The sequence below is a fragment of the Delphinapterus leucas genome, chromosome X, assembly GCF_059928025.1.
Source record: "Delphinapterus leucas isolate spDelLeu-1000000601 "Yukka" chromosome X, BTC_Dleu_Yukka2, whole genome shotgun sequence".
NCBI classification, from domain to species: domain Eukaryota; kingdom Metazoa; phylum Chordata; class Mammalia; order Artiodactyla; family Monodontidae; genus Delphinapterus; species Delphinapterus leucas.
In genome coordinates, this window is record NC_143150.1 from 104,469,623 (window position 1) to 104,484,517 (window position 14,895).

The 14,895-nt window shown below is 34.0% G+C and overlaps 1 protein-coding gene across 1 annotated transcript in view; it reads left to right on the plus strand.

Annotated features, from left to right (window-relative positions):
- The window catches only part of LOC149744371 (dystrophin-like), a 108,782-nt gene that overhangs the window by 11,061 nt on the left and 82,826 nt on the right, over window positions 1–14,895 (plus strand). Inside the window, exons 2-3 of the mRNA XM_089904646.1 lie at window positions 1,347–1,434; window positions 13,667–13,908. Of these exons, the coding sequence (XP_089760772.1) occupies window positions 1,347–1,434; window positions 13,667–13,908 (330 nt within the window). The remainder of the gene's footprint in view (window positions 1–1,346; window positions 1,435–13,666; window positions 13,909–14,895) is intronic.

The following is a 14,895-nucleotide window of genomic DNA, read 5'->3' on the forward strand; positions in this document are numbered from 1 at the left end:
TCTCTGACAGTGTTTGTGATGTTGCCATATTGTATATATCTATATTTATGTCTACATATCTTATCTGTCTGTCTTTAACTCTTTGCTTTCAGAGGGAAGACACTAGATCTGCACTGTGCAATTACAATTGACACTTGACACATTGTAGCTTTTAAAATTTAAGTTAAATTAGATTAAATTAAATTAAAAATTAATATCCCCAGTCATACTTGCCATGTTTTGAGCACTCAGTACCCACGCGTGGCTAGTGGGATGTATTGGACAGTGCAGATACAGAATATGTCCATCCTTGCAGAAAGTTCTACTGAACATGCTCCACAGAGTGTGCATGTATCAATTATATGCCTCCCACCTGTACTCCAATATTAAACTTTGGAATATTTGTTTAAATGCCTATAGATCTAAAAGTTCTAAAAAACAGTCTGATGTAGAATAACCTCCTGCCACAAACTCAAGTGAAATCTTTGTATAATGCCACTATTAAATCACAAAAATATTGTCTCACTATATGCTAAATACATTATAGCTTGCTTTTTCTGCAGGTTGTTAGGTTTAGGACATATAACATATTGTTATAGCCACAGGTTTTAATGACTATAGTAATATAGTTCTACTGAATCATAGCTTAAAATTGTTGTCTCTGTAGAGACATTATTAGCTAAACTCAGCAGTATCACATGCTACATTTTGTTAAGTAATTGTGTTTTTGTTGTTCAAAAGTTAACTCTGGTTAGGAGAAATGAACAAAGGAATTTAGAAAGCTTTATGAAACTGAATCTAATTTTCCTTGAAATGGGAGTACTTTGACAATCCTAGAGAGAGAAATTAACCCACAGTCTTGTACTTAGATAAATATGGGGTTTTTTTTGGTAAATTATTTATGCTAGTATAGTTTCTTCCTATTGTATATACTTACTGGATTTTCTGTTTGATTTTTAATAAAGACTATATACTTATGTTAGGAGCATTATCAGTGTTGTATTTTTAAAAGATAAATTCCATTTTAATTATCTGACACTTTATCATTTCATTGTTATGATTTGCCATTTTTGGTTCTTTTTTGGGGGGGCAGTCTTAACTTATAATGCCTCAGAAACTATTATGTAAAAAAAGTTAAGAGTAGACATCTTATTACAAAGAATAACAATTCAGTATGAAAATGGCTTGTGATTCATTGCCATTTTGATGCTTCTAGTGCCAAGAACTTGAGAAAAAAATCTTTAGATTCACATGATAAGCTGACAGAGTGAAATATCTTAAGGCTTGAAAGGGCAAGTAGAAGTTATAATTACTGTATAGTTTCACAATCCTTTTATTGAATACTCACCTTTGCTATCATGCTGCAGGCCATAGAGCGAGAAAAAGCCGAGAAGTTCAGAAAACTGCAAGATGCCAGCAGATCAGCTCAGGCCCTGGTGGAACAGATGCTGAATGGTAATTACACAGAGTTGATTTAGATAATCTTCTTAGGGATTTGATAAACACATAGGTTCATGTTTATCAGCAGAATTATATCAGACAAGCCCTACCTGAATGAAAATTTAAAGTGAGTTTGTGAGCTTTTATTATTCTTTCTTAATGCTAAGCAAATTATTAGAGGAAATTCAACTTTGAGTCCAATGGAAGAAAATGGCTTGTGGTAGAATATTGTATCAATCTGCTGCTGAGAAATCAGTTTTAGTGCAAATCCTGCTAGCATTTGTCCAAATGATTTAAGAAAACAAGATTTGCAGAAATAATTGGAAATGTAAGCAATCATATAATATACGTAAAGTGATTATAATCTGATTTAAAATAATTTTGCAGTATATTTTTTCCATACCTGTTTGCTAATAATGTATTTATTTTCTATGTTGCTTTTCATGTTTTACCATGTTTAAAAGAAAATGTCTCCTCAGGGGAATTTCTGGTTTTTTTTTTTTTTAACTTCACCTACTTCTGAGTGAGGTAAAAGTACAAAGCTAGCAAAACATATTTTTAAATAATGAATTAAAATTAATTTTTGCTAACACTTGGTACCTCAAAAGCTGTCTGAACAAAATGTTACTGACGTCAATTGTAAACAGACTTTTCAGTTGTCATTGTTATACTATTATATTCATTTCTATAAGTATAAGTAGGTGTAAGTAATTTGTGAAAATCAGGGGTAATGCTATTTCTAAACAAGGTTTATTTTATTTTTCAAAGGATATGTTTACAAGAATATCATAAGCAAATGTAACAAATGTTTTTGTTATGCATGTCAGCTTTTTCCAGTACCTGCCTGCATTCTGGGGCATAAATTCTGTGTATGAATTATTTTTTGCCTTAATTGCCATGTTGGCATTAAAAATTCAGTGATCTTCCTAGGAAATCAATTCATTTTCTTCTTCTAATGAGCCCCATGACTGTATTTGGTTAAAAATAAAAACAAGCAAATATGACAGCTGAGGATTGGGTTAACAAGTTAATGAATATATAGAAGATGAAAAATACAAAAAAGATTGCTTTTTATTTTTTTTTTAATTAAAAAATTTTTTTTTTTTGCGGTTCGCGGGCCTCTCACTGTTGTGGCCTCTCCCATTATGGAGCACAGGCTCCGGACGCGCAGGCTCAGCGGCCATGGCTCACGGGCCCAGCTGCTCCGCGGCATGTGGGATCTTCCCGGACCGGGGCACGAGCCCGTGTCCCCTGCATCAGCAGGCGGACTCTCAACCACTGCGCCACCAGGGAAGCCCCAAGGTTGTTTTTTAGATGCATGTTTGCTGGATGGTTTAACTGATGAGTTTGACAATGGCATATTCATGTTAAATAAAATTATATGATCTAAAAAAATATCCTTATACTATTATATAATTTCCCCCTAGGAACTGCATTATCACTTTTTCATTTTTATAAAGTGATGTAAAATCTATACTTTTAAATAATCTCTACTTTTAAATGTCCTCATTTCATAATCAAATATCAAGTGTACCTTAACTCAGATTATCTGATAGTAGCATAAACTGAATTATTCAAAAAGAAGTTAAAATTTAGAAATGAAGGTAATGATTTTTTGTGATGAAATTACATACAGGGTTAAAATGATCATATGATTAGTGATAACATAATTTTCTAGATTATTTCCCTTATAGCTTTAAATTTTGGAAGCATGAAGAAAAATCAGGACATATGCTAGGTCTGTAATAAATATTAATTGATTAAATTCTGTTTAGCAAAGCAAAATTAAGGCAGTAATTGAGATAATGACATTGGTAATTTTGGTCAGAAGATAATAATACTTCTGAAGGAAAATTATAATTTCTGTAGAAAGCAAAGCACAGTAAGGGGTAGGGGTGCGATGTGAGACATTCCTCATTGGTTGACTATATTGATCAAATTTTATGCTTCTCATTTGTTATGCTAATAAAGATTTGGTCTAAGTGATATGTGATTAGGTTCAAAATTGGGCTATAACTAGAGCATAGATACTTCTGCTCTGCTCCATTTAATCAAACAATTTACATAATTACTAAAAAGTAGACTCCAAGATTCAAACTTATATTTTGTTCCTTTTTGTTTTGTCTTTCACAGAAGAAATTGCATAGTATTTATTTTATGTGATTGTTTGAGCAAATTGTGAGTTAAGCCAGATGCACAATATGTGCCTGGAGTACCTCTCCAGGTATATTTCAGAGGGCCCCCCCCAACCCTATATTACAATTGCTCCACCAACATAGAGCCAAAATCTAGAGTTTACTGATGTGGTTCATGAAGTTGAAAGACAAATTGAGGTTTCTCTGAACCAGATTTCCCAACAGTTATCTCAGTAAAGCTCTTAAATTTACAAGTTCAGAATTTCCTTTCTCAAGTGTGGCTGTGGAGTTGTAATAAAACTCATAACCATATAAAACATACACATTCTTGTTCTTTTGTTTATAGAAAGGAAAATGACAGCTGAATCATGGTACTTCATTTATGACCTCATGTAAATGTCTATTCATTTTACCACATATCTTATCCTTAAAAATTAAGATAAAGGCAGATCATTCTTGTACGATGTTATAATGTTATGCAAGTAATACAAATATATATACATTCTATGTATGTTTTCCCATGACAACAACTTTTAACATATATTCATAGTTTAAAAGTATGCATGGAGATGAGCATAAATATAGCTATTTTATATATATATATATATATATATATTTTTTTTTTTTTTTTTGCGGTATGCGGGCGTCTCACTGCTGTGGCCTCTCCCGTTGTGGAGCACAGGCGCCGGACGCGCAGGCTCAGTGGCCACGGCTCACGGGCCCAGCCGCTCTGCGGCATGTGGGATCTTCCCGGACCGGGGCACGAACCTGTGTCGCCTGCATCGGCAGGCGGACTCTCAACCACTGCACCACCAGGGAAGCCCCTAGCTATTATATTTTAAAGAAAGCATTTCATAAACTATGTTTTATATATGTGAATACACACAAACACACACACAGGAAACTGAATTTTCTACTTAGAATAATTTGCCATAAGATTAGAGCATGTTTTAAAGTATCTAGAATGATTTTGGAACTCTTAATTTTTCCTTCAGAATGAAACTCTAAGACATGCAAAAAAATTCCTCACTGCTTATATTTTACCTCAGTTTTGACCACAAATGGTATATCAAACATATTTTCAAATCACTTTTGCCCATTTTTAAATAGCTACTGAAAGCATAAATTTTTAGCACCACTTAAGAAATGCAGAAAACAAAATCTGTTAGTCCTCAAGGCATTTCTTGAATGAATTTAAGAAAGGTGCTGAGAAACAGGGAGTGGAGTAGGGTCTTAAAATGGTTAAAAATGCAGAGGTTACCATGTTGCCAATGTAGAAGAAATGGCTTTCATTCGATGTTGCAAGGTTGTGTTAAAAATCAGTTGCATGTCCTGAAAACACTGTTTCTCGTAGCACATTTAGTTTTGCACGATTACATAGACGTTATGATCAGTTAGAAGATAATTTTTGTTTTGGCTGCATTTTATCAAATGCAAAGTGTTATATGAAGAATATTAAAATACAGTTAATATTAAATATACTGTAAGTTTTAGTATCAACTATGTTGTGAATTTTGCAGTAGAATGATTTATATTTGAATAATATGCAGGGATATTCAGTAAGAGATTATTATTAATTTGTTTGGATTTAAATCAAAAAAGATATTGCGTAAATTATTTGCATACATTAAAGCTATACATGAACATTTTCCTTATAGGTGTCCCAGTTCTTTTAGAAGAATGTAAAGGATCTTCATGATCATAATAGACTAAATTGGGAGGCTACAGTGCTACTAACAGAGAGTGTTATCTAAAAAATGTATTTTTGGGACTTTGACATGGAATTTTGATATAATTTTGACTGATTTATCTCTTTAACTTTTTTTTTTGCAGTACGCGGGCCTTTAACTGTTTTTTTTTAACTAACATTAATTTGTTGCTCCTATATCAAAATCAATTGATTGGATAAGTATGGGGAATAGTGTGATAAAGTGTTGGATGGTGGAGAGGTCCTCCTCTTACTGGAGAAATTTTTCACAGGTAGAATCTTTATGAAGCTTATTGTCAGTATATAAGATTAGTATCACAGCCTTAGTCTCAACAAATTATTCACATCCTAGAACTTTAATGAGAGTAAATGGGAGACTAGATAGGGTACCTAGTGATGTACTTATGTTTCTGGTAGCTGTGTTATACTGAGAAGGAGAATTTCCAAAATTTTATTTATTTAGATTTAAAAAATATACAATGTAACCTTCCTTAAGATTTATTTTTATATTTAAACACAAAATGACATAAAATAAAATTTTAGAGAATTTTAGCAACTAAATATGGTAAAGAATCTTGCTACTGTATCAATAGTATTGATTATTAATTAATCCGGATTCCTAAGATTTTATTTTAATTTTTTAACTGATCTGCATACTTTAGAGCAAAAGATTTTCATCTTTTGAGTGAGATTATGGGACTTCAGGACAATCTAGAACATTTTTATACCTAAAAATGTGCTTACTTGTTTTTATCTATTTACAATTAGACTTCATTTTTAATTCTTTTTGTAAAATAATGTTCTTGATTCAAATATATAGTCTCCTTATCAGTCAGATATTACAAAAAAACCCCTGGTTTCAATAAATCGTTTTCCTTTATTAATATTGAAATTACCAAAAATGTTATATCAGAACATTAATTTGATGGGTCCAAGATGGCAGACAAGTCGACTTTTTCCACTAGACCTTGAGCCTCAGTATATGCTCACATCAGCAAGCTAAATAACACACTCACAGGTGCCATGACAGTTCCAAAACAATAAGGATCAAAAAATTGGGTGGTGGCCCAATTCCTGGAAATCCCCGCCCCTTCCTAAAAAGCTGGAATACTCCTCCCACTCATTAGCCTATGAAATTACCCACTCCTATAAAAACTGACAACCCCATACCCTGGTGCATTTCTCACCATCTGAGATGGCCCACACTCTGTCTGTGGAGTATGTTTCTCCTAAGTCCACTCTCACCTTCTGAGATGGCCCACACTCTGTCTGTGGAGGGTGTTTCTCTCTAAATAAATCCACTTCTTACCTATCACAAACAAACAAACAAGCAAACATTCATTTGAAAACATATAAGCATAGCTCAATTTCCCCTTTCTTAAGCTATAAAATGGTTTCACCACAATTTCCAGAGGAGATACTATAATTATCTAATAGGGTTTGTGATGTTTTCTACATTAAATTGTGCTTCACTTTGAATTTCTAATTGTAGTTTTCTGTGTGTTCGTTAAGAGCCTGAAGACAATCACATTAAGGAAATGTTTAAATAATAGTAGTAATTGTTAGTATATCAGGCTAAAAGAACGTTTCAAAACCATCATCCGATGAGTGTTATAGTGTTTAAGGTGATACCTAATAGTAAGTCTGCTAAGGATCGTAATTAAATAGCACAGACTGATAACACAGACAAGGGCTCCTTTTATCTATAATATTAAGTATGGAACTGTAACTTAGTATTTTGGTTTAAAGTTCATTAAGTACTTTACATGAATGGTGTTATTTGAATTTCGACAGAACTTTGTCAGATGGGTAAGGGCAGGGATTGGGGTCAGTTTGGCTCACCTCAGAGGCAAACCTCCCATTATTATCTTTTCACATCTTTGTGAAGGATTTTCAGTGGCAGTAACTATTCTAATTGTGTATTTTAATGGGAAGAGATTTTGTAGCTGCTCTGTACATCATTGGGGCATGGAAATGGTACTGTGTGCAGTGGTTCATCCTCTCCACCATGAATGAGTAGCTTTCCATGGTTGTACCCATTTCCTCTTCTCTTACTTTTTCCTGAGTTCTGGGCAGTTTGATTTATGTTTCCTGTTTTTCCATGTGACACTTGAGAAAATGGTCTGCACAGAGTTCACACTCAATAAATGTTGTTAATTGACAGACACATTTTTCTTCGTTTAATCTCCAAAGGAAAAGACTCTGTGCCCGGTGTGTGTGTATGGGTGTGTGAAGGGAGGAAATTTAAGTGATCACTGTTGTTGTGGAAAATTAGTCACAAAAACAAATAGACATTTCTCCAAAGAAGATATACAGATTGCCAACAAACAGATGAAAGAATGCTCAACATCATTAATCATCAGAGAAATGCAAATCAAAACTACAATGAGATATCATCTCACACCGGTCAGAATGGCCATCGTCAAAAAAAATCTACAAACAATAAATGCTGGAGAGTATGTGGAAAAAAGGGAACACTCTTGCACTATTGGTGGGAATGTAAATTGATACAGCCACTATGGAGAATGGTATGGAGGTTCTTTAAAAAACTAAAAATAGAACTACCATACCATCCAGCCATCCCATTACTGGGCATATACCCTGAGAAAACCATAATTCAAAAAGAGTCATGTAACAAAATGTTCATTGCAGCTCTATTTACAATAGCCAGGACATGGAAGCAACCTAACTGCCCATCAACAGATGAATGGATAAAGAAGATGTGGCACATACATACAATGGGATATTACTCAGCCATAAAAAGAAACGAAATTGAGTTATTTGTAGTGAGTTGGATGGACCTAGAGTCTCATACAGAGTGAAGTAAGTCAGAAAGAGAAAAACAAATACTGTATGCTAACACATATATATGGAATCTAAAAAAAAAAAAAAAGGTCATGCAGAACCTAGGGGCAAGACGGGAATAAAGATGCAGACCTACTAGAGAATGGACTTGAGGATACGGGTAGGGGGAAGGGTAAGCTGGGACAAAGTGAGAGAGTGGCATGGACATATATACACTACCAAACGTAAAATAGCTAGTGGGAAGCAACCGCATAGCACAGGGAGATCAGCTCGGTGCTTTGTGACCACCTGGGGGGGGGATGGGGAGGGTGGGAGGGAGGGAGATGACAGAGGGAAGAGATATGGGGATGTATTTATATGTATAACTGATTTACTTTGTTATAAAGCAGAAACTAACACACCATTGTAAAGCGGTTATACTCTAGTAAAGATGTTTAAAAAAAATATGAGTAGGAATCTGACTTTTTGCTCTTACCATTCAATACTGTTTAGAAAGAGAAAAAATGAAAAAACTTATATTCATAAATTTATGTATTCTTATTAGGGATATGAATTTTATATCAACCTATTTTTAAAAGCTGTTTTTGAAATAAGATGACGTGGCAGTTGTATAGAAGTTAGTGTCACCAGAAACACCTCTAGAATTAGCCTGTAATACTCAGACCTCATTTTCACGGACTCTAATTAAATTTCTGTCACATTTTAGGCTGTTATATTGAATGCCAAATGTATTTGCAATGACCCTCATTTAATATGCAACAAAATAGGGACTGTTTATTAGCAACTTTATTTTAAGTTTTCATTCCAAATATTCTTCTAATTCAAGAGCTCTGAAAACACAGGTTTTTGCATTATTCTACCCTGACCTTATGGCTAATGCTGAATATACTCGATGAGGAATACTTCACTTTAAGTGGCAGTTTTGAAGTACTTCCATGGAAGGTGGTGCACAATTAAAATTATTCTAACAGTCTGTTATGCACTGTACACAAGTAATAAAATTAATGGATGCACTTCAAGTAATGATCCATTTCCTCTGGGTGCAATATATTTATTCATAGACTATTTCAGGGGTTGTTTAGAATATGAGATGTGAATGGATTATGATCCATTATCCCTGAGATTCTAATGTGCTGCTACAGAATGGTTTCCATAAGTATTGTTCATAATGCCTGGTGAGTTAGTGTTTGTATTCTTAAGTAGCTAACAAAAACTTAGAAAAACAGATGCTCAAATGATTGATACTTAAAACTTTGCAGATATTTATACTTACCAACCGTCATGAAACTTAAAATTTTCAGTTAAGCATAATTCTATGAAATACACATAAAACAATTATATATAATAATAAAATTATTCATAGTATTTGCTGGGGAAACACTTAGTACCTTTATCCTGCAAAAGTTTTAAGGGACTTTCTCATAATCTCATTAGCACTGGATAATAGATGGCCAGTTAATTGATGAAGTTGAAGTAATGGCATTTCTAATTTTAGTTTGAGAGACACACATTAAGTAATGTGACTTGGGACAGTGCTGTTGATCCCTCCCCCAAGTATTTTAAAGCAAACTTGAAGCAAGAGGGACTGCATGCGTCTTGTGTTTGGCTCTTCGTGTCTGTGGCTATTGCTCCCCTAATGTTTGTATTCGTATGAAGTAAGATATCGATTTGGTGTTGGGTGAGTTCACAAGTAAAGTGTATTTATTTCATACCTACTCTAAGCTGAGAATTCTATCAGATACTGCCAGTGGAGAGAGTTTTCTTAGGGGGGTTTATAGTTTAGAAAGACAGGTTATACTCTAGTTGAGCAGGAAGCGTATTCATATATGAAATAATACAGTATTTCCATACAAATCGTTAATAAATAAAATGTCTGATTTTCTGCAGTCAAAATCATATCTTCACCAGTGACATCTAGAAATTTCTGTTTTTAACTTTTAGCATGGCTATCCTGTGTAACTTTAATTTCAAATGATTACAGATTTATGACCAATTATTCCAAGATTCCCTAATAAACTTATGGATTCATCACTGATTGATATAATTTCTCTTAAAAGTGTATAAATATACTTTCTATATCCCATATTAGTGCCATATTATATAAAATTACTATCTTTAAAAAATATTTATTATTTTTCATAAATGACCCTTTTCAGTAATTAAAAAGACTCCCCCCTCTCCCTAATTTACCGTTTGAAAGATCTGGTTTCTTTTCCTTGTTTCCTACATGTTCTTTTTCATTTCTTTATATTAACATTGACTAATATTTATTGGTTGTCTAGTATATGTCATGCTTGGTGTAACAATTCATATATGTTAACTAAGAACCCTGATAGGTGTCCAATGAGGTCAATTGTATTTTTTTAACTTTGTATTTCATACTGGAGTATAATTGATTAACAATGTTGTGTTAGTTTCAGGTGTACAGCCGAGTGATTCAGTTATACATACACATGTATCTACTCTTTTTCAAATTCTTTTCCCATTTAGGGTATTACAGAATATTGAGTAGAGTTCCCTGTGCTATACAGTAGGTCCTTGCTGGTTATCTATTTTAAATATAGCAGTGTGTACATGTCAATTCTCAATCTATGGATAAGAAAAATGAGGCCCAGTGTGATTACCTAACTGAACCCAGTTCACTCATTTAGTAAAGCAGTGGTGGGGGCCAGGGACCAAATTTGAACTCATGTCTGCCTAAATACTGGAGCTTTTGCTGTGAACTTTTATACCCTTTTGCCTGCTTTTACCATTTATCCTAATAAGGAGATCCTTCTTTTACCTATTATTATATTTTAATTCCCTTTATTCGGTTATAAAAATCAGTATGCTCTTAAGTGGAGAGTATGTAGATTTCATAGTGGATTTGTACTAAATTCACTTTTCTCATTTATATTAATTCCTTTTGCCTCAGTGTTTAGCATCTGGACATTTTTGGGGCACGACATGTTGAACTGATAGTTTTGGGTAATGAACAAGGAGTCATTAAATTCTAGCTCTGGATTTTAATAGGTACCATAGAACTTATTGATACTTCATTATAGTTTGATTTGTATTTTGCTGATTAAATTAACATGCATTATTCTTATTAAAATTAATTTATGATTTTATTTTTCCAATTGCTAAGGGATTTTCATATGGTTGACCTCAGGGACGGTGAGACAATTTTCTCTGTATTCCCTTATCATTTGGACAAATGCTAAATAAATTCAATCCAGCATCGTTCCATCAGTACTTTTAATTTACTTTAGCATCTCTTGTTTGCCTGTCATGGACTTGGACTACCAAGGACTGACTTCCTTCTTCTAAGTGCCTATTCACATTTAATATATGCTGAAAATATTTCTCCTAAACATCTGGTCATTTAGATCCATGGCACATCTTTGAATCATTTTCTAACATAATTTACAATTTCTACCCTGTGTACTTTTAAATTGTTCCCTTTCATTTTCCAGCAATAATATCAGCATTTTATTGTAGTATTTTTTTCTCAAACTGAGTGCCTATATGACTGGAGATTTGGATTCTTCCCTTATACTTTGTGACAAACATGATCATTTTACAACTATAGTTTCTTAGTGGCATCCCTCAGAACATATTTTAGTATAATTCTTGGTCACTGCTCAAAACCAAATTATCCCAAACAGAACATCCCACAACACATCCAGATGTCTCAATAAAACCAGTCACTTCCTTAGCTGTTAGGGAGGGTATTAGAGGAATATTTAGCTCCTGCAAACCATGGGCTGCCTTTTATAGCTGTATATATAGAAATATACATATATTAACTTTTTACTCTTCAGTTTTTCAATCAATTTTTTTTTTTTTTTTCGGTACGCGGAGCCTCTCACTGTTGTGGCCTCTCCCGTTGCGGAGCACAGGCTCCGGACGCGCAGGCTCAGCGGCCATGGCTCACGGGCCCAGCCGCTCCGCGGCATGTGGGATCCTCCCAGACCGGGGCACAAACCCGTGTCCCCTGCATCGGCAGGCGGACTCTCAACCACTGCGCCACCAGGGAAGCCCTTAAATTAATTTTTTTTCAAAAATATATCAGGGAAAGAAGGAGGAAAAAGATCGTTGCCAACGATATTTGCGAAGTTTGTTTTCTCCAATGTCATCCTGGCTAGTGTCAAATTCTGAAATGAGCGAAGTTAGAGTTGTGTTTCAAATGGATTGAGAGACGTGGTTTGGCAGCATGACAGAATTACAACAAAATGAAAATTAGGTATCTGAGCAGAGGAAAGTAAAGGAGAATAAAATTGTTGACTCCAAATCCATGTCTTTTTATTCTTTAAAAAGAGTGAAGTGGGAGGCATGTACAAGTTAGCAGAACCACAGGCCTTACATTTGCTAGAGATGGTCTTCACTCTTTAATAACGTAATAACTTGTCAGGTAACTAAATCACATTCCCAGAAAGTTGTGTAAAATGGACATTCATAAAAGAAGATTCTCCTAGACAACTTGGTCTTCACTAAATCATTTTACCCCTAAAATACTTTAACTTAGAGGAAGAATCTTACAGTGAGCTTATGATCCCTTTTGAGATCTACGAGTATATGTAGGAATAGGAAACATTTGAATATTCATTGTTTCAGAAATATTAGAAAGTTAGTGCTATCATAGCTACGTTTTAACATGCATATCATATTTAATATATTTATATAGTGTAATTTATTAAAGAATTTACTATGTAAACTGTGTGTGTAAGAACATTACATATTATGAACTTTAGAGAGTTAATAATGTGATATTGCTGTACTTGCATTGGATTGGCATCAGTCATATATCACATTTTGACAAAATTTAAATAAGATGATATATGTTAAAAGACATAGCATATTCCCTAAAACGTACTAGATTTTCCAGAAGGCTGAAGTTGATAATGATATGCTTATGTTTCCATGTTGCCCTCGATAGACTTTTTCTGCTTTAATATTTCTATCGATGATTTTAAAACTTTCAGATCAACTTCCACATTTGTAAATGACATGTAAATAATTTGAAAACCTTTTTTCTAATTAGAAAGATTATTTTTCCTAATGCTTGTTTCCTTTCTTTGGACTCATGGGCAATCCGCTTATTTCTGGCTTTCTGTAGCATAAACAGAGAATTATTGATTTTTTATACATACTCACTTTTTTCCTTTTTTTAAAAATCCAAATAATAACATTTCAACTAATTCAAAGGCGTTTTAAAAAATAAAAATGTATGTTACTTTTTAGAAGTATAGTTTAATAATATACATGATACTTAACATTTATTTGGAAGTATCCAAAAAGTTATTTGTCTGTAATCTTCCATCCCCACCATCAGAGCTTTGACCATTTTTTAAAATTTAAATATTTTCTACTCTTCTACATCTTATGTATCCTTATTTAGTACTTTGCTATATTCATATTCTTTGATAAGATGCAATTCTAGTAATTTACAGTCAATAATCAGAAATCGTGGTATTTTAACTTGTTTATCAGTAAATAAATGATTTGTTTGAAATTATTCAGATGATGATAGTTTGGAACTTGAGTCAATGTTGGTTTTCAGATAATGTCTTTCAGTCTGTGGCTTCAGTGGATATATTTATAAAATATGTCTTTCTAGAGGGTGTTAATGCTGACAGTATCAAACAAGCCTCAGAACAACTGAACAGCCGGTGGATCGAGTTCTGCCAGTTGCTAAGTGAGAGACTTAACTGGCTGGAGTATCAGAACAACATCATCACTTTCTATAATCAGCTACAACAATTGGAGCAGATGACAACTACTGCAGAAAACTGGTTGAAAACCCAACCCACTACCACATCAGAGCCAACAGCAGTTAAAAGCCAGTTGAAAAATTGTAAGGTAAGACTGTTTCCTCCTATTTGGAGCATGATCAATAGAAATTTCTTGGAAATTTCCAGAAGAATAGCAAATTATTTAATGATAAAATTTCCCTCTTAAGGGTTTAATTAAACACAGTAAAGATCAAGATATAAGCGAGGAAAATGAGTTTAAATAGGTAACACATGGATGCCTGAATCCCCAAAAACTTAGTTACACATAGTTAATTGATTTTGTCAGTTTTCAAAATGGTGAGGCAGTGTTGGAGTATAGGAAGCACACGTATCCTATGGAAAATGGACAGTAATTTGGAACTGTCCAATTCTTATGGCAGCTCAGGTGAATTTCAGAGCAAAACACAGTCATATGTTCAAAATGTGGAATCCACACAAACAGAAGCAGCTGACGTACAGTATAATTGGATATATGAGGAAAATCTTTAAAACTGACAGTCCATTAAATTAGGATACTTCGAGGAAGGTTCCTTTACAAAAATAGTTTTTATATGTATTTGGAGTATAGAGGAACCTCAAGGGATAGTACAGTAACCCAGCATCAATGCTGTTACTATACTTAAGAAGGATCAGGGAGCGAGAAGTTACAGAAACCCAGAAGGAGAGTCAGATGCTCATTGTAAAGGCAGCTTTAAGAGCCAGTCCAAGTACCAACACGGGAGTGGGGCCAGAAAAATAAACACCCTACTTCGCTCTCCTCCCTGCCTCCAGAATCTGAACAGGGGCCCCCATCAACTAAACTTAATCAGAAGGCAGGCGACAAGGAGCTTTAATCTATAAATGTCATTCTGGGTCACAGGAGAAGGGTGGGCAGTATATCTGGAGGGGCAAACAAGACACAGCACACACAAAAGGGCCTGAGAAAGACACTAAATGAGTATTCTGCACATGTAAATAAACAAGATATATCAATATAAACAACTTGAACTTTTTGCATAGTTACTACAAACTGTTACTATGCATAGTTACACTTTTCATGGGAAGTGGGAAATTG